General features: G+C 36.7%; 1 protein-coding gene across 7 annotated transcripts in view; it reads right to left on the bottom strand.

Annotated features, from left to right (window-relative positions):
• The window catches only part of Ubr3 (ubiquitin protein ligase E3 component n-recognin 3), a 199,132-nt gene that overhangs the window by 26,382 nt on the left and 145,475 nt on the right, over positions 1–27,275 (bottom strand). For 6 of the 7 annotated variants that reach the window (XM_063259240.1, XM_063259242.1, XM_063259241.1 and 3 more), the window contains 2 exons: positions 15,587–15,692; positions 9,721–9,824 (listed from right to left, as the gene is read on the bottom strand). In XM_063259240.1, the coding sequence (XP_063115310.1) occupies positions 9,721–9,824; positions 15,587–15,692 (210 nt within the window). Of the gene's footprint in view, positions 1–9,720; positions 9,825–15,586; positions 15,693–27,275 lie in introns of those variants that run through there. The other variant, XR_010050855.1, reaches the window with a different exon arrangement.

The following is a 27,275-nucleotide window of genomic DNA, read 5'->3' as shown; positions in this document are numbered from 1 at the left end:
ATATAATTTTTCTTCAGATTCAATATTCCTTCTACTTCCTATTCTGTTATGCTGCTCACCCAGGAAATGGGTATTTCTATTTAATCAGTTGCTAAAGTTAGAAATTTATAGATGTCCTTGATATGTTTCTGTCTCTTCTACCCACGTGAAAATAATCACCAAATTCTGTCAGTTCCACTTTTTAAATATCTCTCACATCAGTCCCAACGACCTGGACCAAACTACTTCCATCTGTTCCTGTCTAGAACCGTAATCCCAGCCTTCCTGGGCTTATTGGGTCTCCATGATCACTTTCAGGTTTGATGTTTCATAGAACGTATAAAACTCAACATAAAGTCATACTCTTAACTATGACTTATGACAGCAAAAGGACATGTGTTAAATCAGCAGAGTGAAAAGGTACACAGGGTGAAGCCCAGAAGAAATTTTCACAGTCCATTCTCCTAGCAGAATCACACATGAAATGTATACCAGGAATCACATTAGAGTCAATGCCCGAGGTTTGTACTGGGGACAGGTTTTCAAGCACTCTCTGTCTAGCCCACAAAAATGTCAGATTTCCATGTGGAAAAAAGGATGTTCAGTACAAAATATATTGTTTGTACAAAAAGATTAGGATAGTGATTCTCACTAGTTCTGAAAATGGTAGACTCTCTTCCAAACTCCAAGTCCCCTGAAGCCAAATAAGTCCAACCTTGCAGACAGACTTTCTCATTAACTCTTTTCTGCTGAGTCAGGTATTTGCATCACCTCTTAGTCCTCTGCAATCTATGTTCTTTGTCACAGCCAGATTAATCTTCTCCCACCTCTAGTTTTTCTAAGGTATAACTGACAAAAACTTTATTACTGAAAATACTCCTGATAGTTTAATGTAAGTATATATTACAAATTACTGCTACACTCAAGCTAATTACTATATCCACCACTTCACATAACTACCTTTGTGCGTGTAGTGAAAATGCTTAAGATCAACTCTCAGCAAATTCCAAGTATACAACACTGCATTATTAAAAATTCATATCCTCCAAATAGGATAAGTACAACCCCTAACTTACTCATCTTATACCGAAAATTGTGTTTCTAACCACTAATATCTCTGCACTACCCTTCTCTTTATCTCTTGCAAACACTCTTCTACTCTCTTTTCTGAGTTTGATTCTTTCATATTCTACATTATATTACAGCTGGCCTCCTGTATCCTTGATCCGCAGAATCAATCAACTTCAGAAAGAAAATATCTAGTAAGAAAACTTGTGTCTCACATGTACAAACTTTTCCTTCTCATTACTCCCAAAACAATTTAGTGCAACAACTATTTAAACAGCATTTACACTGTATGAGGTATTATATAAGTATTTCCTAAAGGGACATGAGCATCTTCAGATTTTGATATCTTCTTGAGCTATGGAGAGGTGTCCTGGAACCAACTGCTGGAGGATATTAAAGGACAATTCTATTTTCTGCTCGTGACTAGCTTAATTCATTCAGAATAATGTCCTCCAGGTTCATCCACATCACAGCAAAAACCAAGGTTCCCTTCATTTATTTTGCCTAGAATACCACTAACATATGGCTTCTTCTCATTTTGTAAAACATACAGTTTATTAAAAAGTAGTCCACTAAGTCAGGCATGGTGCCACATGTCTGTAATGCTAGCACTCAGGAAGCTGAGGCAGGAGCATCACCACAAGTTGGAGGCCAGTCTAGGCTACATAGTGAGTTCAAGGTTAGCCTGAATTATATAGGGAGACACTGCCTCAAAAAAATAAAATAAAATTTAAAAAAAAAACACCACACTAAAAAATTGATAGCTATTATAATTAGAATTATAGCTATCTGTTATAGAAGAGCACTAATTTCCATTTTTAAACACTTTGACTTTATTTTTTTTAAACAATAAAACTGGCAGTTTAAAAGTCATAGCAGCCTAACCCTGAATTCTCATAAACACTCATTCTTTAAAATGTATTCATTGTGTTATGTACCTGAACCAACTCCACACAAGGAATGTAAACATTATACAATGTAAACATGTACTGGCCCAAAAAGGAGATACAGAGACAGACATAGGGGGTAAGGAGAGAAAGGAGAGAGGATAACAAAAGAATTAAGATGTTTTATGTACATGCACCAACTTCCCACAAGGAATACATACATGTACTAATAAACTAAAATAATTTTTTAAAAAAACCTTATGTATTATGCCAGGCATGATGGCACAAGCCTATAATCCCAGCAGTAAGGGAGGCCAAGGCAGGAGGATCTCTACAATATAGTTAATGTTTAAATTTTTTAAAAATGTATTACAATAAGAGGCACACTGGCATTACCCCCCTCAAAAAAAAAAAAAAGGATCTCTATATTTTAGAGACACATGCTTAAGAATACATAGGTAAGATAATGTCTGGAATTTGCTTCAAAATAACCAAGGGATAAGACCAGGGATACTGCTCAGTGGCACAGCACCTGTCTGGCAAGCATGAGGTTCTGAGTTCAATTCTCATACTAAAAAGTAAATAAATAAATAGCCAAAGAATGGAGGGGGAGAGAATAGATTAGGCCAGTGATGGCAAACTTTTTAGAGAGAAGGGCCCAAACTACAATCCAAAAATCCCTTATTTATCACAAAGTGTCAACACTACAATTAAACCTAAATACTGAGGTTTCAGCTTTTAAAAAACAGCTCATACATTAACATCTTTGTCTCAAAAGAAGAACAAATAACATGTTTGCTCTAGGTTCACTGTTGGGAGCCACGGCCGACACCGGTCGCCTTACTTGGCGGACGTAGGGCCTGTGGGTGGGAGCGGAGCCTGAGCTAGATTGCCCCTCCCATCGAGTGAGTCAAGTTGGCGCCTGCTTCCTGCCCCCTGATTGCGCTGGCGACTTAAACAACCCGCTCTGTAAGATAGTCTGCCTAGCAACAACTGATGTTAGCCAATTAGCCCGCATCGCGCGCTTTGAACTGATTGGCCACTGTCACCCTATAAAAGTGAATGCCTCTCCCGCCACGAGACAGAGAAGCACAGAGGAAGCACAGAGAGAGATAGAAAAAGTCCACCGGCGAGAAAGGGCTGGTGGCAGAGTGGAGGCCTCGCGGGGCCCACGCGGAGATAAATAAAGGCAAGGTTGCACACTATCAGAATCTGTCGCGTGTTCTTCCTGCAGGCCGGGAGCGACACCGACATTTGGTGACCCGCACGGGGACTGATCAACCCCGAGACACGGCGGTGGTGTGCAACGCTCCAGCGTGGTGCTGCCGGACAGGTGAGTTGGGGATAAGCCTGGGCTCTGGGTGGCGCGCACCTACAGGGCTTTTAGACTCCCCTCAGGCTCACGCGTAGGTGACGGGTTCTCTAAGTCACACGCGGTGAGTAACAGCCCTTAGAGGTTGAGGATGGGTAATTTACCGAGCGCGGAGGCGCGGCCCTTGGTGAAGGCCCTTAAAAAGCTTTTAAAAGCTAGAGACCTCAGGGTAGGTCAAAAAACACTGGAACTATTCATAACAGAGGTAGATAGGGTGGCTCCCTGGTTTTTACCCACAGGGCATTTAAACCTGCCGTCATGGGAGAAGTTAGGCGGGGACCTCGCCTCGGCGGAATTGGGAGGCGATATTTCACCAGCTATTCGCCCCCTGTGGGAAATGATACATGCGTGCCTTGACTCCTATGCCGAGTTGCGCCGCGAATTGTGTGCGTGCGCCGCTCGAAAAAAGCAGAGAGAGGAAAAAGGACCCCCAAGCGCTCTCTGGCGGGGAGGAGATAGAGAGCCATCCGCTCCGCCCTGGAGCTCTTTTCCAGAAGCGGCTCCCCGCCGAGAGGCCGCTACAGGGAACCCTCCCTTCTCTCAGCCGGCACAGGAAGTGACGCCCCGTTCCACTCTGTCGCGACCGCCGTCCTATGACGTTGCGCCGCGGGGCGGACGGTATTTTCATGGGCGGCTACTCTGCCGAGCAGGCTGAGAAAAACGCCGGTTGAGGAAACGGGGGCTGGGGATTTAGCTCAGCGGCATAAGCGCCTGCCTTGTAAGCAGGCAATCGCGAGTTCGATCCCTGGCACCGATAAAAAAAAAAAAATAAAATTAAAAAAAAAAAAAAAAAAACGAAAAAGACCAAAAATAAAAAAAAATAAAAAATAAAAAATAAAAAACAAAAAGGGGGAGTAAGCCAAGGCCTGCCTCCAAAGGCGCGGTTATCTATGGCATGACAATGGATGGGCCCGGATCCGGTGGTTAGCTGGAACCGAGGCGCGGTTTGTGTTTTTCTGCAGGAATCGGGACGAAAACCACTGTGGGTCCCAGAGAGGTTGACGCGACAAGTCCCTCGACTGAAGATCAGGCCTGTTCCACCAGAGGCCAACTGCAGACCCAACAACAAGATGAGCCCTAAAAGAACTGCAGGACAATCCCTTTTTGGGGGCCTGGAACGGCTTGCTCCCCTATGTGCTACCCTTGTTAGGCCCTCTATGCTCCTTGTTCTTGCTCCTGCTTATAGGACCATTCTTGCTCCGATGGGTCACATCATTTATTAATGGGCGCCTTGCGGCGGCCCGGCGTCAAGTACGCCTGGTTGCCCATGCAGCCCTGGCAGCAGCCCGTGATGGGCACAATGACCCCCAGGCCTACGTATGGCTCGCTCTGGCCTACGACCGGGTCTAGGTGTGGCGGGTCTTCCGCATTCCTTCCCTAATGACACCACACAGCAGGGTAGGTGAGTCAATGACGGGTAAGAGCGTGCCTCCCCAGCACGACTCGACCTAAGCCAGGCCCTACCCCATGGCGCACGAAAGCCGCTGGATTACTAGAATCTGACCAGATCTAGATGCCTCTCCGAGGGGATCACACGGAGGGGCATGAGTGCATGCCTATGTGCATCCAGGTTCCGTCCAGTTCACTCCTGGCCCTGGAAAAAGGACGAGGGTCTCAAGGCCTTGGCAGACCCGGGGGCGGCCGACCAGGGTCCAAGCCAAGGGCCTACGGTGGGCCTCAACACAGGGCATAAGCCTCTGCACTCGATCCAGGGCGGGCTGCGATGCATACATTCATTCAAAGTAAATAAATTAGGGGGAGATGTTGGGAGCCACGGCCGACACCGGTCGCCTTACTTGGCGGACGTAGGGCCTGTGGGTGGGAGCGGAGCCTGAGCTAGATTGCCCCTCCCATCGAGTGAGTCAAGTTGGCGCCTGCTTCCTGCCCCCTGATTGCGCTGGCGACTTAAACAACCCGCTCTGTAAGATAGTCTGCCTAGCAACAACTGATGTTAGCCAATTAGCCCGCATCGCGCGCTTTGAACTGATTGGCCACTGTCACCCTATAAAAGTGAATGCCTCTCCCGCCACGAGACAGAGAAGCACAGAGGAAGCACAGAGAGAGATAGAAAAAGTCCACCGGCGAGAAAGGGCTGGTGGCAGAGTGGAGGCCTCGCGGGGCCCACGCGGAGATAAATAAAGGCAAGGTTGCACACTATCAGAATCTGTCGCGTGTTCTTCCTGCAGGCCGGGAGCGACATCGACAGTTCACCACCACTGGGTTAAAGCACAACTAAAACAAGACTGCCCAGGAGCTGGTAATTGGTAGGACACAGGCGTTCATTAAACTCTTGTTTTATTTTATCAATGATGGATAAGATTCAAGGATAAAAAAGAAATCAAAGAAAAACAAACATTTGTGTTTTAATACATTTAGCATGAGCTTCTGATGAGACAATCAGTATAAAATGATCTTTTTACCTAAAAACTGCTCAACAAGCTTATGAGGTATCCAGGTTGGTCTCTGTGTCAACCTATTTCCAAATAAAACTGTGAGAACAATTTAACTATCTAATATTATAGAAACAGTAAAACTTTCCTCCCTCTCCTTTTCTATCCACCAGTAACTATGGTTACATACATACATACATACATACATACAAACACAAACAATCCTCAGCACTTCAAAACAAAGAAACAAAATACTACAGACACAATGAAGATTACCAATTGTTAACTATTTTGTCAGTTGTGGTACAAAGTGATAATTTATAATGACAACACTATCTCTATTATTTATCATTTCCCACATTCCAAAAAGCTGTCTGAGGAAAATTAAAGTTACTTAATACAATTGAGCTCTGAATTTCCTAATACAGTTTAAGTATAGGCCTTTCACTAATATTCAACATGTAAAAGGCAAAAACAAAAATAAATAGAAGCCAGACATGGTGGCACACTCCTGTAATCCCAGCACTTGGGAGGTTGAGGTAAGAGGTTCATTACAAGTTCAAGACCAGCCTGGGCTACAAAGTGAGCTCAAGACCAGTCTGAACTGCATAGCAAGATCTTGTCTCAGATAGATACAATGATAGAATGATAGAAAGATAGATAGATAGATAGATAGATAGATAGATGATAGACAGACAGACAGGCAGATAGATAGATAGATAGATAGATAGATAGATAGATAGATAGATAGATAAAGACAGAGAATATCATTTGAAGAGTGGGGCCTGGCCTTAAATTCTAAGAGAAATTCATCACTATAACAGTGACAGCAAGTTTTGTTTTGTTTTTGAGACAAGGTCTTGCTCTATGATTCAGGTTAGCTTTCAACTCACTATGTGGCTGAGGCTGGTCTTGAACTTATATTGATCCTCCTGCCTCAATCTCCCAAGTGCTAGTATTACAGACGTGCACCACTGTGCCCAACAGCAGTTTTATAAAAATAGTGCAGTGGCTTTTTTTCTTTTCTCTTGCTTCTTTACTCTTTTCCCTATTCCAGTTACTTTTCCTTATTGAACAGTTTCTTACCCTTACACAGTATTCACTGTAACATATATATATATATATATATATATATATATATATATATATATGATAGCTAAAATGACTATACTACTAATTGTGTTAGTTATTGGAAAAGAAAAGTTAATACTCATGTTTATATCAATTTTACATGTCTTTGTTAGTCTAAGCAACCCTCTTGAAGATAATATGCAATATTACAACCATTGCCAAATTCCTATCATCTTGTTTTGTAAACCTGTATTGTTATATTTGGTTTCTTGTTGTTTGTTTGTATTTCTTTTTCTGTATCTTTTTAATCTTAAATTTTAAAAAAGCACCCAAAAAATAATGCAGTGTTACAGTTTGAATCTTAAATGTTCCCCACAGGCTCATTCATGAAAGGCTTACTCACTAGTGTGTGTCCTGGTTGAGGGTGGCAGAACCTCTAGGAAGCAGGAGCTGGAGGAATTCAGGTCCCTGGGGGCTCTCCTTGAAGAACAGCCTTGTTGGAACTTGGCCCCTTCCTCTCTCAGCTTCCAGACCACCATGAGGTAAGCAGTTTCCCCTGCCTCTTACCTCACCACAATGTACCACCTCATTACAGGCTGAAACTTCTGAAACCTCAAGCCAAAATAAACCTTGACAGTCTCAGGTATTTTATAACGGTGGTAGAAAGCTAACACAGATAATCCAGAATTATTGTGAAATAAAACAATGCACAGGTTTAGGTAATTGTAATCATAGATAAATTTAGTAACTGCTAAATTCTTTATACTAGATATTGATTATGAAAATAAAAATACTTCTAATAGTTTATTTCCTTTACGTTTTACTGGTTTATGTAATAATTATGTTCCCTAAGGGCAAAGTCTGCATTTTATTTATCTTTGTATCTCCAGCATCTAGTAAAGAAGCACATCAATCCAGCACATTATAGGTACTCTGAAACCAGGCAATGACTTCCAAGATTAAGTAATAAATAAACATTTGCATACTAAATACTTAAAAACCTGCTTTTTAAATATTACTTTAAGCCACATTTATTAACAACATTACACATTTTTATACAAATGTTTTCTTCAATCTATTCCATTTATTTATTCATTATTAAACCCATTTTCTTGACTCACATTAGAGCACAATCTTAGGATCCATTTCTGTTGAATTAAATCCTGCAGGTTCTAATAATTCAGTGTATTACATTTCCCTTTCCACACAACCTTCAACTTTTGCCATAAGTTAGTGCTAACCATTCCTTCTGACGGTACTATACCAGCTATTAGGCTCTCACATACAGGTCATTTACCTCTAAGTAGCTTCTCTTTAGACTAAATATTGATTATGAAAACAAAAATATTTCTAATAGTTTATTTCCTTTTAGTTTTTCCAGTTTATGTAATACTTATATTTCTAAATAAAAAGTGCATTTAAATAAAATATTTAAATATTTTAATGCTAGAAACAAAGTAACTTTTTGTATTTCAAAACAGGACTAGCATGATTGAAAAAACACAATAAACAGTAAGTCAGCATGACCCTTAGGCAACAGTTTCCTCAAACTAAGGAATACCAACCAAAGTAACACAAAAACCTAAAGAATCTGAAATTAGTTTTGCAGAGATGAATTGCACTGGCTCTCACAGATACAAATTTTAAAGTCTACAAATATAAATAATTAAATCCATACACTCAGGCAAATCCAAAAAGTAGTAACAGTCAAAACTATGTGAATGTTAGTGAAAGGAAGACACATGGAGCAGCTGCTTCTCAGGGATGTTTCCCCGAAGTTGAGGAACATGTTGTGGACTTAGGTAATGGTGACGGCTGCACAATACTGGGAGTGCACTAAATGCCACAGCAACTGTATACCTTAAAATTGTCTAAATAGTAAATCTTATGTTGTATGAACTGCATAACCAAAATATACTAATTCAAAATTCATATTGTGGGCAATGGGTATCGCACAGTGGCACAGTCATTGCCTGGCAAGTGCAAGGTCCTGAGTTTGATTCCTGGTACCAAAAAAAATTCATATTGCTTATAAAAATAAAATATGCTTATTTATTAATGACAGTATTATACGCTATAGAATATTATAATTTACATGAAATACCATAATTTTCCTGTATCTAAATGATCATTTCAAACTATTAGGTAAAACATTTTATCAAATGATCAAGTTGAAGTACAAAGAACAATGTCTTTATATATCCAGAGATGTTTATTCTACTATAAACTTATGATAGATAAAAACATCTCCAACAATTAAAAATGTTATTTAATAGAATATATTAAATGTCTCCAAGTGAAAACTTGAAGACTACAGAAAAACAATTTTGCCAGTAAAGTACTAATACATCTAATAAATGTTACAATATTAAGAGAGCTAAGCACGGTGGCTCATGCTTGTAATCCCAGCACTCAGGAGGCTGAGGCAGAGGATCATTGCGAGTTCGAGACCAGCCTGGGTTACAAAGTGAGCTCAAGGCCTGCCCTAACTGCATAGAGACCCTGTCTCAAAAAATAAATAAATAAAAATAAAATAAAATGAGAGGACATCACATTTCTAACTACTATTATATTGAAATCCATATGTATATAGATAGGATAAAGGCATCACTGCTGACAGGTTTGTTGTACTGTTTAATCTACTATATTATTAAAAGTAGTATCTAATGATACTTTGTAGTATCACTTCAATTTTTTTAACACAAAGATTTTTAATAGTCTTCCCCATGTTATTAGCTCTTGTTGACTAAACAGCTGAAAAGAATAAAGTTGAAAAAAAAGATACCTTTATTTCATTGTCATCTTCTTTGATATGATTACCATATACTTTAAAAAATGCTGTTTTTCACAAAAAAAAATCCCATCAAAATGAATGTCGTATCTGTCTCTATAATGTCTAGGCTAGTTATAATATACAGTACCTAAACTAAGCATCTCAGTTATAAAGCCATACCTTTGTGTAAGGGTTGTGGCATCATTAAGATTTGGATGAGCAAAAGAGATGTTACATCATGATAAAGAATTGGAACTTCAGGCTGATGTTCTTCACTTCCCAACCTAAAAGAATGAACAATCACTTCAGACAATACTGTATATCATCTCTAATTCACTTTATATTTCACATGTCTATGAAAAAGAAATCCTTTATAAATAGTAAATTTCAAAAAAAAACAAAAACTTCAGTATGTCCAGAAAAGTGATTATAAAATTAAAAGATAGACATATTTCAGGGAAAACTTCCAGCAACTATGACATAATAAAATTCAATTCAGTATTTTATACCATAATAAATTATTCAGATAACATTAAAAAAGATGTAAACAGAAAAGTGAAGAGATTCTGAAAATATAATTCATAAAGTGCATATATAAATAGCTAATATAAAAAATAATGAACGTCAAAAATCAAACAAATTTCTATTACTTTGAGATCCCATTTTTATCATATTAACCAAAAGAAAATGTTTACGTACAAGATTTAGAGAAATGGAGACACACATTTCTAGTGAAAGTTTATAAAACATGGCTTTTTTTTTTTAAAGAGGGTTTTCTTTGGACTTCTTAAAAATTATTTTCATTTTTGGTACCAGGAATCAATTCAGGGTGTCATGCTTGCCAGACAGGCACTGTGCTGCTGCAGCTACATCATTGGCCCAACAAATAGTCTTTTGAAAGACATTTTTTACTATGTAACACAGAGCCTAAAACTCAGTATTTATCAAATAAAACAATAAAAATTTAAATTTATGTGCTTTCATTGCCATGGTATATGGATGTTATTTTGTAGTTCTGATATGTCATGATGTTATATGATACTATGTTAGAAAAGGAGAAACAACCTAAATGATTGACAACAAGAAACCAATAAGTAAGAATTTGGTTATGTGTTAATTTAAAAATCATATTTAAAACTTATATACTATGATTAAGTAGTATTTTACAATTCATAACACATGTACCACTATGGATAGCAGCACAAGTACTTGTCTGACAAACATAAGGTCCTGAGTTTGATTCCTGGTACCAAAAATTTTTTTAAATAAATATAAAAACCATATATATGTGTACCCATTGTAAAGAAATATCTAAAAATGTTAACAGTAATTACTACATAATAAAAATAATTTCTGATTTTCATTTTCTTTTTAAATTCTAAATACTGTGCAATAAGTAAAAGATTATCACAAAATAACAAAACAGTAACAGTGCTATTGGGCCAGTAAGATAAAAATAATCACTTCCACAGCACATGGTAGGCATATAATCAGAATGAATGAATGGCTGGGTGATCTCCTCCATATTAAGTGAACCACAAATTTTGATTACAAGGCTTAATGTCATCTTTGTGATAGTTACTTTTTCAAACGCTGGATATTTTAAAATATACAACTATCCCCACTGAGATCATAAACAAGATAAGGATATTCACACACACATACTTCTATTGAAGATCATACTCAAAGCTAGTAGCTAGTGCAATAAAACAAGAAGATGAACAAGAGATGTACATACTGGGAAAGAAAAAAATACAATGTCTTTGTTCACAGATAACATTATTATCTATGTAGTAAACATGAAAGAAATGAGTCCAACTCCTGGAAGCAAACAGAGATTATAACAAGGATGCAAGACAAGATTAATAAACAAAAGTCAATTATAGTCTTATATAATGGTAATAAACAAATAAGAGTTTTTTTTAAAAAGTCTTTACATTAGCACCCCCAAAACTGAAATACATAAAAATGAACCCAGCAAAATATGTGTGTGAAAGCTACACAAGGAAAACTTCAAAACTCAGAATGAAATAAATTAAGAGACATTCCATATTTGCTGACAGTCAATATTACCAAAATGTCAGATTTTCATAGTTGAACTACAAATTCAATACAATCCCAATCAAAGCCCTAAAAACTATTTTGTAGATATCAACACAATAACTTCTAAACTTCTCATGTTGACCATAATACACACATTAAAAAGAACAGAACATTAGTTTGTGAAACTTCTGCCAAACATCAATAACCTGAATCTAAACCTGCTATAACCTGCCAGGAAATACTGGACAAAAACAAAGAATATTCTATAGGTTTGAGTTTTTGTATAATTCTAGATTTATTTAATAATGTGGGGCTATGTTATGTTCTTTTGTGGAGTTGTTTGATTGTTTTTGAAATAGGGTCTCACTATGTAGTTTGAGCTGGCCTTGAACGCATAACGATCCTCCTGCCTCAGCCTCCCAATCTTTTGTGATCTTCTATATTTATACGATTGTTACTTTTGTGTATCTGTTCTTTCACTGGCTTTAATAGGTGTCTAGGTTGTCTCCCTTGTCTGAGCATCCTATCTAGGTTCTTCCCCACAATCCCCAAGACATTATTATTAACATATTCTTTTATTCTTATTCCAAACAAGTAAACTCTGCCCTAATTTTAAAATTCTCCACAATTTCATTAAGAAATCAAACAAGGACTTCCAGGAGAACATGGCAGATAGATAACAGCAGCTATGGAGGCTCTCTGCGATACCCAGCTTAGAATCCAGGAATGGTACAGTGCAAGGAGTCCTAAGCAAGGGGAGATATACCCCGCCGACCCAGGAACGAACTAAGCTGAGAGAAACCAACTAGAAATGCAATCCCAGTGCTATAACAGGAACAGATAAAATCTCAGTGCGGAAGCTGGAACCCACACCACTGGAAGCCACGCTTTGAATTTCCTGCTGCCGCTGCTGCTTCCAAATCAGCACGGCAGGGAGAAAGAGGCACGAAAGCTCTGAGAGCGGGAATCGGCAAACCAAACGGAGTTGAGAGTGGGACTGGCAGGGAGCCCTGCATTATTAGTGCTGATTTAGAATCATCTTGTTTTGAAGTCCCATCAAGCTTTTATTCTTTTGTCTCCATCTGTCTTAACAGGTTGTATCTTATTGGATTTTTGTTATATGTGATAATATAAACAAAAACTTTTATAGACAAAGAGATTATACAGAAACCGTTGTTCATTTTCTGATAGTTGGTTCTAAATACCCTGTAACACTGTCATTCTCTTGAATGGTTTTACATTGTCTTGATATGTTTGGTGCTACAGTATATGAAGTTATACTCAAAGAAGGAAAGAGACACAAAAGTAACTACTTTTATGTCAGGATATCGTGGTGAAACACTATTTTGCTTAAATGGTTATGTTTTGACCTGCACTGTTTTGTTGTTATGCCCTCTTTTATCTCAATCTTTTTTTAATTATTTACTTATTTTTATCTTTTTAATTAAGGGAAAAATAAAAAATAGCAGGATATATTATAGTAACCCACTTTGATTTCCTATTAACTTGATTTGAAACCCTGTATTGCCCTCACCATCTTGTTTTGACTGATTTTCCCCTATTCTGCTTTGCTTGGTAGTACCACGTTCGAAAGTATAGGCAACAACTGTGAAGATAGTAAGATTCATTATGACACCCATTCCTGTTGACTATTATCTTCTTTTAAAATCCTGTAATGTCTCCAATGTTTTGGCTTTATTCTTTACTGTTTTGTTCAATTTTATTATAACTGATGATATAGGCAATTCTTTTTAAGATAGCAAGAGGCAGTATGGTAACCATTGTTGATCACCTTGTATTTTGTTTTTACATTATGTATTATGTCCATCCTTTTCATTTGACTGACTCTGTTCTGTTATGTCACATTTGGTTTTACTCTCTTCAAAAAAACTAATAGGAACTGTGGGAGTAATAAAACCCCAAATGTGTAATTGTCATTGTACAAAAGAAAAGAAAGTGCTCTAAAGGATATAACTGCATGTATATTTAAGTATATAAGATAGATAACCATATTACTGAGTTTTGTTGGGTCATTGAACAGAACTGTTTGCAGTCTCACTGTTTGAAAGTCCACTTTATATGCTTTATATGCTTTATAATTTTATAACTTGAACAACTATTTCTAAGATAACAATATGTAATCTATTAACTAGTGATTCCCTACTGTTTATTGTTTTTTTGAAATTCTGTATAACTTGTACCCTTTTTCGGTGTTTTTTTTTTTTTTCTCCTTAAATAAAATTAAAAAAAAAAAAAAGGAAATCAAACAATAGCACCAGGTGTTTAGCTCAGTACAGCACCTGCCTGGCAAGTGCAGATCCTGAGTTTGATCCCTGGTGCAAAAAAAAAGAATATAAAAAGAAACCAAACAATAACAAATGCTGGTGAGGCTTAGTGAAAAGGAGCCCTCTTTTATTTCTGGTATAAATGTAAAAATCACTACAACCACTATGGAAATCAGTATGGAGACTGGTCAAAGAATTGAAATTAGAAATTAAAGATGACCCCGTGATCCCCTTGCTAGGTATGTTTCCCAAACAGCTTAAGACATCATAGTACAGTGACACATGCATATCAATGTTTATAGCAGCACAATTCATAATAGCTAAATACTGGAAATAGACTGTACGACCAAAACTAGATGACTGGATAAAGAAAATGTGGTATCTATATATAATGGAATATTACTTTACTATGAAGAATGACAGAGTTGAATCATCTGTAGGAAAACAGGTGCACCTGGAAAATATAATGCTGAGTGAAATAAGTCAGACACACAAGCTTAAATACCACATGGTATCCCTCATTTGAGTGAGGCAAAGTACAAATAGAAGAATAAAAGACAGCAGAAGGGGCCAAGGAGCTGGATCTCTTGCAGTAAGGAAGTGACCCAAGGATAAAAGCACAAAGGATGAGAAGGGGAGAGGAAACAAGTAGAATAAAAATATTCCCTGTATAGGCCAGTAATAACCTCAATTCACATAGACACTATATGCCATAACAAGCTAATTCAACAAGAATGAAAACTAGATAGAGGAATTAGAGGAGGAAGAAAGAGAGGATTAAAAGATAACAAAAGAAAGAAACTGTAGTACCATTCTCAAAGATGACTGTAAACTGCAGAACTACAAACATACACTAATAAAATTTAAAAACAATTCAGTCAATAAAAGAAAAGACTTCAAAAAGAGCTTCGTTATACCAAAATACCTGTAAAGTGGCTGTACCCTACTGTATGCGCTTTTTCCCCTCTCTGGGTGACCTAATTGGTATGTTAATCAATGCTCTCCTCTGTAAAGAATTCTAAATCCCTAGGAATCTAACCTAATTGATACGTTAACCATTGTAGCCCTCCACAAATAACAGATGTGGTGTTAAAATAAGTGGACAAAGAATTGTTAATTACTGCTAGACTACTCTATCCTCTGCTAAGGAAAACAAAGGTTTTGCTCATTTCCTTAGCAGATTTCCTGATCAAGCCCATAACCCCTTACTTTGTAAACTGTCACATGTACAAAAAGGCTGCAAGTCTGGAGAAGCAACACACAGCTTTTGCAACTTCAACTGCACTGTGTCACTGGGCCCAGGATAAAATAAATCAGCGCTGCTTTTTTAAAATATGTTTTTCCCTCATTTTTTTGAACTTGAGTTTGGGGGCTCGTTTGTGAATCACAAGAATTACTAAAACCATTAGGTGAAGAACTAAGGTAAACTTTATAAGGGAGGAAACAGACTAAGGCGATCTGAATCCATTCTGTCATACAAAGGATAACCAGCTATCTATCATGTGCTTCCATATGAATGCTTCACCTGCATAAAAAACAAACGGAATTCTTTAAAACAGCATAACAACAAACTGTGTTCAATTTTTATTGTATGCATACATGTTTCATAAAATGTGAAGTATTTAGATATTCATATAGAAAATTCCATCTTATTTTGTATTTAATAGCAATTTTTTCAAAAAGAATTTTAATGATTTTAATCTTTTAATAATACTTACTGTGAATTCACATCTTCTGCTAACTGGGTGAGCTTTTTCCAGGGATTATATTCAGAGTCAATGGTATAAAGTCGCATGTGCAAGGCTAACACATGGAACAGCTGATCTAAATAAATTGAAGAAAACATAATTAGAAAGTTTATATAATTCTTCCAGAATAAAACTATCTAAAAAGTTCTAGTTAATTCATAAAGAAATCTACTTTCTACTTAGCCCATTATAAACCATTAAGCTAAAGTCCCAATTATTTTATATTCTCTTTTAAAGTAAACTGCAACATTTATCCACATGATTTCTACTAGAATCTAGACTATCCCCAGGCTTAATCTGAATTCAGGAATGTTTGTTTCCTTCCACTTGTGTAACATATCTTCTTTTATGGTACAGCCTTGCCAATTTGTACTACTCACTATTTGGGTTGTCTTCTAACCAAAATTTTCTACTATCGTCAATATCTTTCCAGTTCTTCTATGCAGTGAATCTACTGACATCTCACAATTGATTGGTGAACCCCTGAAGAAAGGGGTGTGGAAGTCCTTCCACAAGGTAGCACCTATCTTATTTTTTTAGCATATTTCTTAACCTTGTCTGGTATTCCCTAATGTGGTATTCTCACTCTGTCTTTGCAAGTTGTTCTCTCGGCCCACACAATACTACACCTTCTTTCCTCCAAATTTAATTTACCTTTCAAGATCAATTTTATGTGTTCCTCTATAAGGTTTTCTCTGATATGTCAGAAAACTATGATCCCTTGTTTTATATATTTTCTATATCTTGAGGTCCACTTTAGAAATTCTGACACAATCCTGTAAATATTTTTCACTATTCCTCTTATTAGATGCTCAGCTCTTCCTGAGAAAGACAACTGCATCTCTTTATCTTTGTTCTTCAAGATTAGTGCAGTATTTGACAAAAAGATTTTCTCAAAGTATAGTGAATGTTGTATGAATAAATCAATACTCCTACAAAAGCATAAGCAAAAAACCTATGGTGGTTTTATTTCTATACTCATTCCTTTTTTTGTCATAGTGACACACTGTTTCAGTAATCACAAAGTAGGCTAATTAATCAGCTCTAATTTCACTATACCAAAAGAAAACAACCTCTCAGCTCTGATTAGTATAGCAGTGTTTGACCTATTTGTTCCTGCCATCTTCTTTCCTATACTGGCTTCTCCAACAATTCACGTGAGACAAAGAATTACATTTTCTTCAATGCCTAATTAAATTCTTTACAACTGTAATAAGTCTAAGGTACTTAAAATGTGCTTAATCACAAGATAGACACATCATTACCAAAACTAAAAAAACAAATTGAGGCCAATTTGTTCTTAAGAAAATCTAAGATTTAATTCTAAGAACTCTTACGTTGAGTTAAAAACTAAAAATTATTGTTCTATCCCAATTTTTATGAACTCAAGAAAGTACCTACTTAAGAAAACTAAACTTTAACTTGCTATATGTTAAAATCTTTCAAACTGGTTTGAAATAGATATTTACTGGGCTTATTATCAACTTCAAAATTCTTTGACTCTTGTCAGTTACTTCTAAACATGAAAGAAATCTAAAATGGGTAGGTTATTTCTTAGCCTAATTCATGCTAGTCATTAAGACAAACATAGTAAGAGTTACACTAAATACTTATATCAATACTAGGTTCTATCTGAAATTGTACCTCCATTAAAATGTACTAAAGATAACTTAATTGGGTCTGCATTTCCAAATCATGCAATATTTCCATCTTATTAGTGTACTCATCAGTGGTTAAACAAGTGCCAATACAAAAACTCTCAACTAGCCAAATAACACTCTTAATTACCACCAAAGCTCCATTTCTTTTTAAGTAAGTAATCAAAGTGCAACAATGGCTCTGACTCTCTTATCCCAGGGTAAATGTAACAGGTGTGCATATACACCTCTCACAGCACAACCAGCTTCTCCTGGCACCTCTACATATCCCTGAGAAATCTGCCATGGAGAAATGGGAAAAGAGCATCCTAAATAAGGTCTTGGACAGCTCTCAGTGAAAAGGGACATCAGTAACCCAACAGGCTGGGGGTCCATATCCTGGAGTGATAGAAGTTAACTCACTCTTCCCTATCCCATGCCTAAATACTCCAGGCAAGATACAGCAGGCAGTGAGACAGGAGTTGTGTGGAATTGTAAAGTGTTAAGAGACAAGTTCACTAATTACTATTATATCTAATAAAATAATAATAAAAAGAACTTTAGTCCTTTTAGTTTTTGATCCTTACATTAACCAGATATTCAGCACAGATATCATCTTTACCATTTCCACAGTAAGGAAAAAAATTAGGTGACTCTCCTAACATCCAACAGATAACAACAGGACCAGAATCCACAGCTAACTCCAACTTACTATTCTTTCCAGCACTGTTCAGAAATGCTGCTGCTAATCAGTAAGGGAACACACAAGTTTGTGGGGACATTTTGCCTACTTTGGAAAGGTTTTCCTCCTTCCATGAGAAAGAAAAACACGGAAGGCAAGGACCGTCTTTTGTACTTTCCCACTTCTGTTCTCGTCTTCTAGAGTGTTATGCCTCCACTCCCAGGGAAATGGTGTCAGTGTTCTCTGGTTAACTCCAGGTATCACAGGTATTAATTAATATTAGCTGCAGCAGTTTTTCTCCTGCTGCTTAAGGTTTAAGTGGCAGCAATAAGTCGAGGGCACAATTCTGCTTATATATATGGGTAGTGCTAGAAGGGGATGAGAAAGCTAAGAGTAGGACTTCTAACCTCTGTCTTACCCAACAGGATATATTATAAATCCAGGTCTTTTTAAGTATCTCATTTAAAACAGGGACAAGGAGCAAGGTGAGCATATCCATTCTCACTACAAAAAAAGTTACTCTGCCCTAAACTACATAAAGTCTGAGGGCCTCGATACCCTTACTGTGGAAGTACTTGGTTCCTGAAATGTTCAAACTATAAATGTAGAGAGATTTGGCTATCTGGACCACAAGCCATAGAACCTTCAGAAAGACGATAAACAGCTAACGTCACTCCTCTAACTCAAATTTTCAGACCACATTCTTAGTCCTCTTAGCACAAGTCTCCCAAAATTAGTAACTTTTTACAATAAAGTAATATTTTGGAAATAAATCTCATCCTGTCCTCCTAACCTCATCACCTAACTGATCAATAAACTATTTAGGTGCTTAAAAAAAAAAAAACATCTTTCATTCCCCAAATTTGTATATTGAAATCCTAACCACTAAGGTGATATTAAGAGGTAAGACTTAGAAAATTAGTGCCCCAAAATAAAATCTGAAGTGATCTGTACTCTTTCCACCATGTGGTTTCCCCTCTATGAGGAAATGGGCTCCTGCAGACACTGAATCTGCTAGTGCCTTAATCTTAGACTTTCCAGCTTTCAGAATTATGAGAAATAAATTTTTATTGTATGTAAGCCACTAGCCTATGGTATTTTGTTATTGTAGTCTAAAAGGACTAAGATAAAAATGAGGCTAAAAGTTAACTGTAATCATGCTCTGCATCCTTATCATACATTCTCAGTGTGAATAGTGATAGTGTTGCAGTAGTAGAAATGGCAAGGATAAGATTTAGAATCTAGAGAGGCTTGATCGTGTGCTACAAAACTGAATTCTTGGGCCAGAGATACAGCTCAGTGGCATAAGTGCCTGCCTGGCAAGCACAAGGTCTTGTGCTTGATTCCCAGTAAAAAAAAACCAACCAACCAACAGACAAAAACCTAAAATCTTACAATTCTCCTCTAGTTGAGTATTAAGAGAAACAGAATGTAAGAGGTTAAATAACACCCTAAAACATGGAGCCATTACTAAAGAATGAGGTAAGGATTCAAACTCAAGTGCCCATCTATGTCACCTCTTACTACTACAGTCCTTTAAAAGGCTTCCCAAAGCCGGGGTTTACCTTAGCGTGTAAGTGCCTGTCCTAGCAGGACAAGTCCTGAGTTCAATCCCCAGTTTAAAAAAAAAAAAAAGCTTCCCAAGACCCTTGCCTACTACTGAAAATGTCCAACAGAGTAACAGGAGAGTAAGAGAGAGAACATTTAGACTAAGTAACTAGTAACTCAAAGTCTGACTCTACTTATCATGCTACTTCATAAGCAGCCTCTACTTCATTTTTTAGTCATGTATTATTTAAAAAGGAGAGCACAATTAAAAAAAAAAACTACACAAGTATCAAAAGAACAAAAGAAAAATATGCTTTGCTATATTCTATAGAGCATGACTACAGACTATCTTAAACATAATTCAAAAAGTTGCTACAGCTGGGCATGGTGATGCACATGTGTAATCCCAGCATTCACCAGGCTGATGCAGGAGGATCACTGTGAGTTCAAAGTCAGCCTGGGCTACATAGTGAGTTCAAGCCCAGCCCAATTACTAGTGAGGTCCTGTCTCAAAAAAAAAAGAAAAAAGTTGCTGGAACACTGTCTAGATATTTAACTTTCACGCTGAAGGATGATGCTAATTAACTGAAGTCGGGACAGGCTGGAGTAACACATTTACCAACAACAGAGTTGGCCACCATGAACATTTTTCAGTGTATTGATCATCCAAGCTAAGCTACTGATTTTATAGGTGAGGAAACTGAAACCCAAAATATTAAATGACTTGCCTGAGCACACACTTATTGCTTTCTCCACTAAATATATAACTTTTCATATAGGCCCTAAGTATATTATGTGACTCAAGTAACTTCCTCTTCAGAGCTGAAAACACTTTCAAATGCCACAAAATCCACTTTTAACAATAAAAACTGGTAAGTCATTGGTCTCAGGAGACAAATTTTATAGGTCTGCATTAATTTATACACTGAACATTATGATAATTTTGGTAAGATTTTATGTGGTGGAAGGCAGGAAGGAGAGAAAGAGAGGGAGGAAGGGAAGGAGGAAGGAAGGAAGAAAACAAGAAAAGTTGTGGATCAAAATTCATTATTTTAAATTTGAAATTTTTTCTTTATACTTTCTGTCAGATTTTTCCATGTTATAGAATAAAGCTAGAATACTTAACAGTAATTCGGTGAAAACTCATTTAATCACTAATATCTTTGTACAGTCTTTTTGAAGAAGAAATGGATGTCAAACTAAATTTCTATATTTCTAAATTACCGAAAATTCATTCTTGGAGCAACCAGAACTACTTTAAATTGCCTGTACATACTGAGCTGCCTGCTCTAAATACCATATATAGATAGAAGTTGTTCACTTAGTGACTATGCATTTCTTAAAAAAATCACAAACTCTATCATAATTAAGTCAGTCAGAAAACTTCCCAATTAAAACTGCCAAAGCAAGAGTAAATTAATCTTTCTAGCCTCAGGTGACTAAAATTTAATTTAGTTTAACTATGGTTCTGGGGACCAAACCCAATGACCTGTACATGCTAGTCAAATGCTCTACTACTGAGCTATTTTCCCAGCTCTTAAGTCTAGTTTTATATCTCTATAAAACCATGGAATTCATTTGAGAAGTGAACTTTGGCTTCTAACTTAATTTATAGCATAAGCAGAAAGTCAAGTGTAGAGATATGAAAAGATGTCTTTTTTTACATTGTAACCCCAGTATTAACATTTTATCAAAATGACACTTGTCAATGGTTTCAAAAATTTTTACTTTAGAGGACACTAAAATGTCATAGCAAAAAATGCTGAAAATCTGTGAGCTTCACTGGAATCTACAGATTCACATAAATTTTCAAATAATGTCAGTAAAGAAGTAAACATAAAAAGACAAAAATAAAAATAAAAAAAGAAGTAAACATAGAAACCTCAACAATGTGTTTTTAATAAAAAGTTATGCCTTCAGTTTTTATATCTGCTTGATCTTACATCTGTCACTAAACAAGTTAACAGTATTCATCTGTGTGTAAATAGTACATATAGATTTGTAACAGAAATGCTAAACTCACTTATCTTTTAAAGTCTTATTCAAAGATCATATACCCCAAAAGCTTCACTAATTCTACCACATATAGGATCCCAAACCTCCAAATTTCCTAGAACCTTTTCCACAGCCTCACTAGAATTTAACACTACCTTACAACAAATAATCTAGCACTGTCCCATTTGCCAACCCCATGATCCTAAATGCCTGACATTTCTTGGTGGGTAAGGAGGAGGTACAGGGCTGTGACTGAGAAATTAAGAGCAGTGCTATGTGTGCAACCTAACAGACAGATGTAGACAGATGACTCCTGGCAGTATCAAAGAGGAAGCAGCAACCAAGCGGTGAGGAATAAAGGGGAACTAACTGATCACCAAAGCAGAAGATGGGACTTGTGCAAGTCTGAAGATGTGATCCAAAACAAAAACAGGATTCATAGTGAAAGGCTGGCAAAAGAAAACAGACAAGATAAGCAGAAGGGTTAGCATAGCAGAGCCCACAAAGCTCGCAAGTCAGTAGTATGCAACAGGAAAGCTTCAACTAAGCTGTGGGCAAAAAGGTCTTAAAGATGCTGTACCCACTGGGACCCTTAAGGGAAGAGAGACAGATCTTACATAACCGACTTTAGAGTTGGCAGAGATGGGTTCAAGGGCAAGTGCTGACATTTTCCAGATGTAAAGCAACCACTGAACTTCAATTTCCTTTCTTATGAAATAGAGATACCACCTATTTCACTTGGTCATTAGAAAGATCAAATAATTTATGTGAAAGTACTTCACAAACTTCAAAATTATAGGTAAAATATTACTTTTTTCAGTTTTTAATATTTATCAAGAAAAAGCACCAACATCTTCAACACTGACTGGTTTTTGATGTATAAAGACTGAAAAAGAATATCAGAATAAATTCCTATATGAACTACAATGAAAATGCCAAAAACACTCCCAAAAAATCTTGAATTATCACAACTAAGGCAATCTGCACACATGACAACAGCACATTCCATACACACACAGCTGACCCTGACAGCACATGTCTTTTGTTTTCTTGGCCTTTTTGTAAGACATACTCGACACCTCAGGGATCTTGCTGTTTTGTTAGGAGGTTCTAATTATTCAGTGTTTAGGAACAGGAACATAATATATCAATAAATTATTAAATCCCTAATATGTATTGTGCATCTAGAATAGACATTGACATTTTCACATCGTCTGTGTGCTTACAAAACCTATACTGACATCACGTGTGCTTAGTTTTTTCCTTTCCTCTGCAGCAGTCTTGCCACTTCTCTTTTCTTCTTGTTTTGTCAGGAGCTTCCTACTACATCGTACAACAAGTACTTTGTAGGGAAATATGATGCCAATAAAATAAAACATCAAATGTGTAAGGAGCCAGGCATGGTGGTACATGCCTGTAATCCCAACACTTGGGAGGCTGAGATAGGTGATTGCTGTGAGTCTGAGGCCCACCTAGGCTACACAGTGAGATTGTGTCTCAAAAAGGTAAAAAACAAAACAAATAAAAAGTGTAATGAGTGCTTAGAACAGACATCAACATTTTCATATTAGTTGTATACTTGCTTACACACGCTAAAAGATAACATCGGAAATAAAAACCAAGATGAACTATAATGTAAACAGAAACAAAATCTACCGCAAAAATAAGCTTAGCTACAACTCATGTCCAAGGCAGTCTTCACACAAAACAATTGCATGTTCCATACACAAGTATCACTTACACTGACAACACATTTGCTTCATTTTCCTGTATTTTCTTGTAGGGTACAGTTAACATCTATTTTATTTTCCTGTTGGTCTTTGTGATGCTGCACTTGCCTGTATACTGGTTAGCTCACCACTGTGCTCTGCAACTATTTTGCAGTTTTCTGTGCAGAAACATTTTGAGTTTCCTCTGCCAAAAGTGATCTTTTATGAGTTTCAGTCACAATCCTCTAAGAAAATCCTTTTCTCTGTGATATTTTGTTCTTTTTCTTTTCTTTGTTAGCTATCAAACTATTTGTACCACACGTTTAGGATCAAGTAAAACACAACCATTGGTCGATGCTTGTAAGTGACATAGTTGCTGCATAACTCACTAAAAACATCTACTCCACCTTTAGTTTAGTTGTAGAAAGTTTCCATGTCAGGTTTCTGTTTCATTGAAGTTTCCTCAGCAATATTTCCATCATGACGAAATGTTGACATCAGCAGTACCAGTTTTTCTTTGCCACACATGAGGCGAATGTAATGTATCTTTCTGAAATTTAAAGACTATACTATACAATTCTGTTTTCAAATTCCAACACTTCATCTGGGACTTCTGCTTTGTTCTTGTGTACAGTTTCTGTGCTGGTCAACTTGCGCTCTGTTAGCAAATGTAACATCAATTGGAAATTGATAAACCAATTTCAATGTCACATTCCAATTAGTTTGGAAGGATGATCTGTTCACAAATTATTTGGTTTATTATCATATGAATAAGAACTTGATAGCTGAGTCCTGGATAAATGTTCAAATTGAAAGCATAATAAATCTTTCCATCTATAAGGGCATAAATTTTATGCTATATTTTGACCCACTGTTTTCCAGAAGTCTTTTAAGTCCTGCAATCACCATTAAAAATCCCTCCTAAGTACAGCAGACCTACAAATGCTTTTTCAGTTCAGCTAGTGAGATACAATAGATAGATTTTTCAGTATGTGCTTATATATAAGCACCTTTGTATTGGTGTTTACTTGCACTTCAACCTTTGTGTACAGCCACAGCATCTTGTAGCATTTCATCTGTTTCAATTTTCAACACTGAATAGCAGTGCTGCCACTCTATCCAATATGTTTCACCCCTGCCAAGGTCATCACTATATTTTTGAACCTAGCTCTACCTTAGATTGTTCCATTTGGTTGAGTGGCCATTTTGCAACATTTCAACCAGTTAAATATGTACTCACATTGCAGTTTTCTTCATCTGAATCAAAAGTTCTGCATTCCCTGTGTTCATCTCAGTTGATTCTTGCTCCATTTTACTGTCACAAGCTCACATGGCCAATATCAAAGTAGACGTCTTCACTGTCATAATCATTGTCATCATCAGATACTCATACTACTCTTCTGTGACGAAAACATGTATTTTACCATAATAAATCATCTTCATCATCCGTGCATGAGTAATCTGATGATTTCCAATTCTGATCTCCTCCAAAACTTGCAAATCTGGTTTTTCATGTGCCATTGTACTGAACTGGACTACTTAGGTTGAGGCTGCTCTGCAACGCAGCAGTTAAAACACAACTGGAATTCACTCATGCTTTCAGTTTGAGATATGAGTCCCAATGATGGTTCCAAATCTCTCTGGAAGCTTCACAAGGTATGGTCTTCATAATGAGGAATGTCCAATTCAAGTAACAATTCTACTTCACTGCATTTGGTTCTTGGAAGCCAAATTTATACAGTCTTTAAAGAACAATCAGTTTGCTTCTGATTTGACACACTCCTTTCCGAACCAGCAGGAAGGTATAAAATTGCTGTCTTGACCCAAGGCCTACAGTAAGTAGCCACTCTAATTCAGTTAGGTCTGTGCTGAGAACACTCCATGTTACCCACACAGACTCATTGTCAGATGTTGTTCCTTAAGGATTTCTTCATTTGAGGTCTAGGTTTCACTCAAAATATCCACTAACTCAAAAATGACCCTATCCTCACCTTTCTCGGCCACCTGCTCCAGCTGCAGCCACTCTTGGTCCTAATATCACAGCTCCTGGTAAAGTATCACTAAAATACCATGGTATGCTACTATGTGAAATAATGTTGCTCACTTTTTACTGTGAAAATTTCCCAGATACACATTTAGGAATACACTCTTTATTTTGATTGGACACTAGTAACTTTAACTCAACTATTTAAAATTGTTTAAAGATACATATATTGAATGGCATTGTTTCACTTCATTTTTGAATTCCCAGTATAAATTAGGCAATATTTTAATTTCATTACTGTAGGAAAATAAAACAACTACTTTTCACTGGCCATTAATATTCTTTTTGTTCTCAAATGCCCCATACACTGTGTATATCTGTGTCTCAATAATTTCATTTTAGGCATTGCTCAATCCTTTTCAGATAAAATTTATTAAAATTTTTCCTGATTACTATGCATGGTGGTGCATGCCTGAATGCCTAATCCTGGCACTCAGGAGGCCGAGGCAGGAGAATTACCTTCAGCTCAAGGCCAGCCTGAACTACAAAGTAAGACCCTGGGATCCAAAAGTTGTGATGGAAATCTATTCCAAAAGTATAGCATTCTTAAAATAATAAAATTAAAATTTCTCTTATACTTTAATTAATGAAGCTGTCACTTTCCCCAAAGATGAAAAAAAGGCACTTTAAATTTAAGATATAAAAGGCAGTGACAATGGACAGGAAAAGTAAAATAATGACATATGAAAATATTTCAGAAAAATGGTAGAACTCTATTTAATAATCCTATTAAATTTCCACCTAAAGAATGAAAAAGAAAAACAAACAGCCTGGCATGCTATGAAACAATGATGTCAAACTTAAACTGAATTAGATTTTAATAAATAACCAAACCATTAAGTTTATATATACCAGCAAAATAGTAGAGCCTTATACAATAAACACTGGATACTACACAAATGACTTTCAAGAAAATTTATTTAAAGTATATATAACATCTTGAGATTAAAGAAGATCACAGCTTCCTAGGTCACTGGGTGCAGAACCTCTCATGACCTCATACATGAACTTAAAACTGAAATTCTAATCCAAGCGAGGCAAGATATAAAAAGATTAATTAAAGAAAAGCTAAGTCCCTCCCAAGAAAACAAAAATGGAAGAACAGAGGAACCCAGAAAAGGAAGAGAAACCTTTGATGAAGAATATAAACAAAACCTACAATACATGAAACAGATCCAAAGAGATTGCCAGGAAACTAAAAACTCCATTGAAAGCTGGCAAAATGCCTTGACAGAAACTAAAATTAGCCTTTTGAAACTTGGAGAGAGATTTATAATGTGTGATTGTGAAAGAAAAGATCTCTTAAAAATAACAAGGAACTGGTAAGAAACAATTCAAAGGCTAGATGACAAGAAGATCTGTAACTTAAGAATAAAAAATGTGAGTGAAGAAACAGGAGTAACCACAAATGAATTACAAAGACTACTCACAGAAATAATTAAGGAAAACTTCCCAAGTAGAGGGAAAAAAATGATATCCAGATAAATGAGGCCTACAGAACTCCAGCCACCTCCAACCAAAACAGATAGATTCAGACATATAATAATCAAGATCCCAGAAATCCACCGTAAGAACAGACTATTAAAAGCAGTCAGAGAAAAGAAGCAGATCACCTACAAAGGAAAATCATCAAAATAATGACAGACTTATCAACACAAACTTTCAAACAGAGAAGAGCCGGGGGGAAATAATCCAAGCCCTGAAAGAAAATAACCTCAAACCCAGACTGATGTACCCAGAAAAACTCTCTCAAAATTAATGGAGAAATAAGGTATTTCCAACACAAGGAGGAACTGTGAGAGTTCACGGCCACCAACCCAACCCTACAAAAAAATACTGGAAGGACATTCCAGAGAGAGAGAAAAAAATATATCTAGCAACAGTGGCAGAGAGCCCTCAATGAATGGGGCAGACAGTGGAATGAAGGAGTAAAGTGAATAAATAATAGCAGAAAAATAGAATAGCAGAGATGAGGTAGAGAAGGTAGGCTATAATCTTTAACATAGATAGCCTTGATACACTAACAAAAAGAAAACAGGCAGAG

This window comes from Cavia porcellus, unplaced genomic scaffold (assembly GCF_034190915.1).
Source record: "Cavia porcellus strain 051 isolate PalLab524CR breed Dunkin Hartley unplaced genomic scaffold, mCavPor4.1 scaffold_12, whole genome shotgun sequence".
In the NCBI taxonomy this organism is placed as follows: Eukaryota; Metazoa; Chordata; class Mammalia; order Rodentia; family Caviidae; genus Cavia; species Cavia porcellus.
This window is presented reverse-complemented; position numbering and strand designations above follow the sequence as displayed.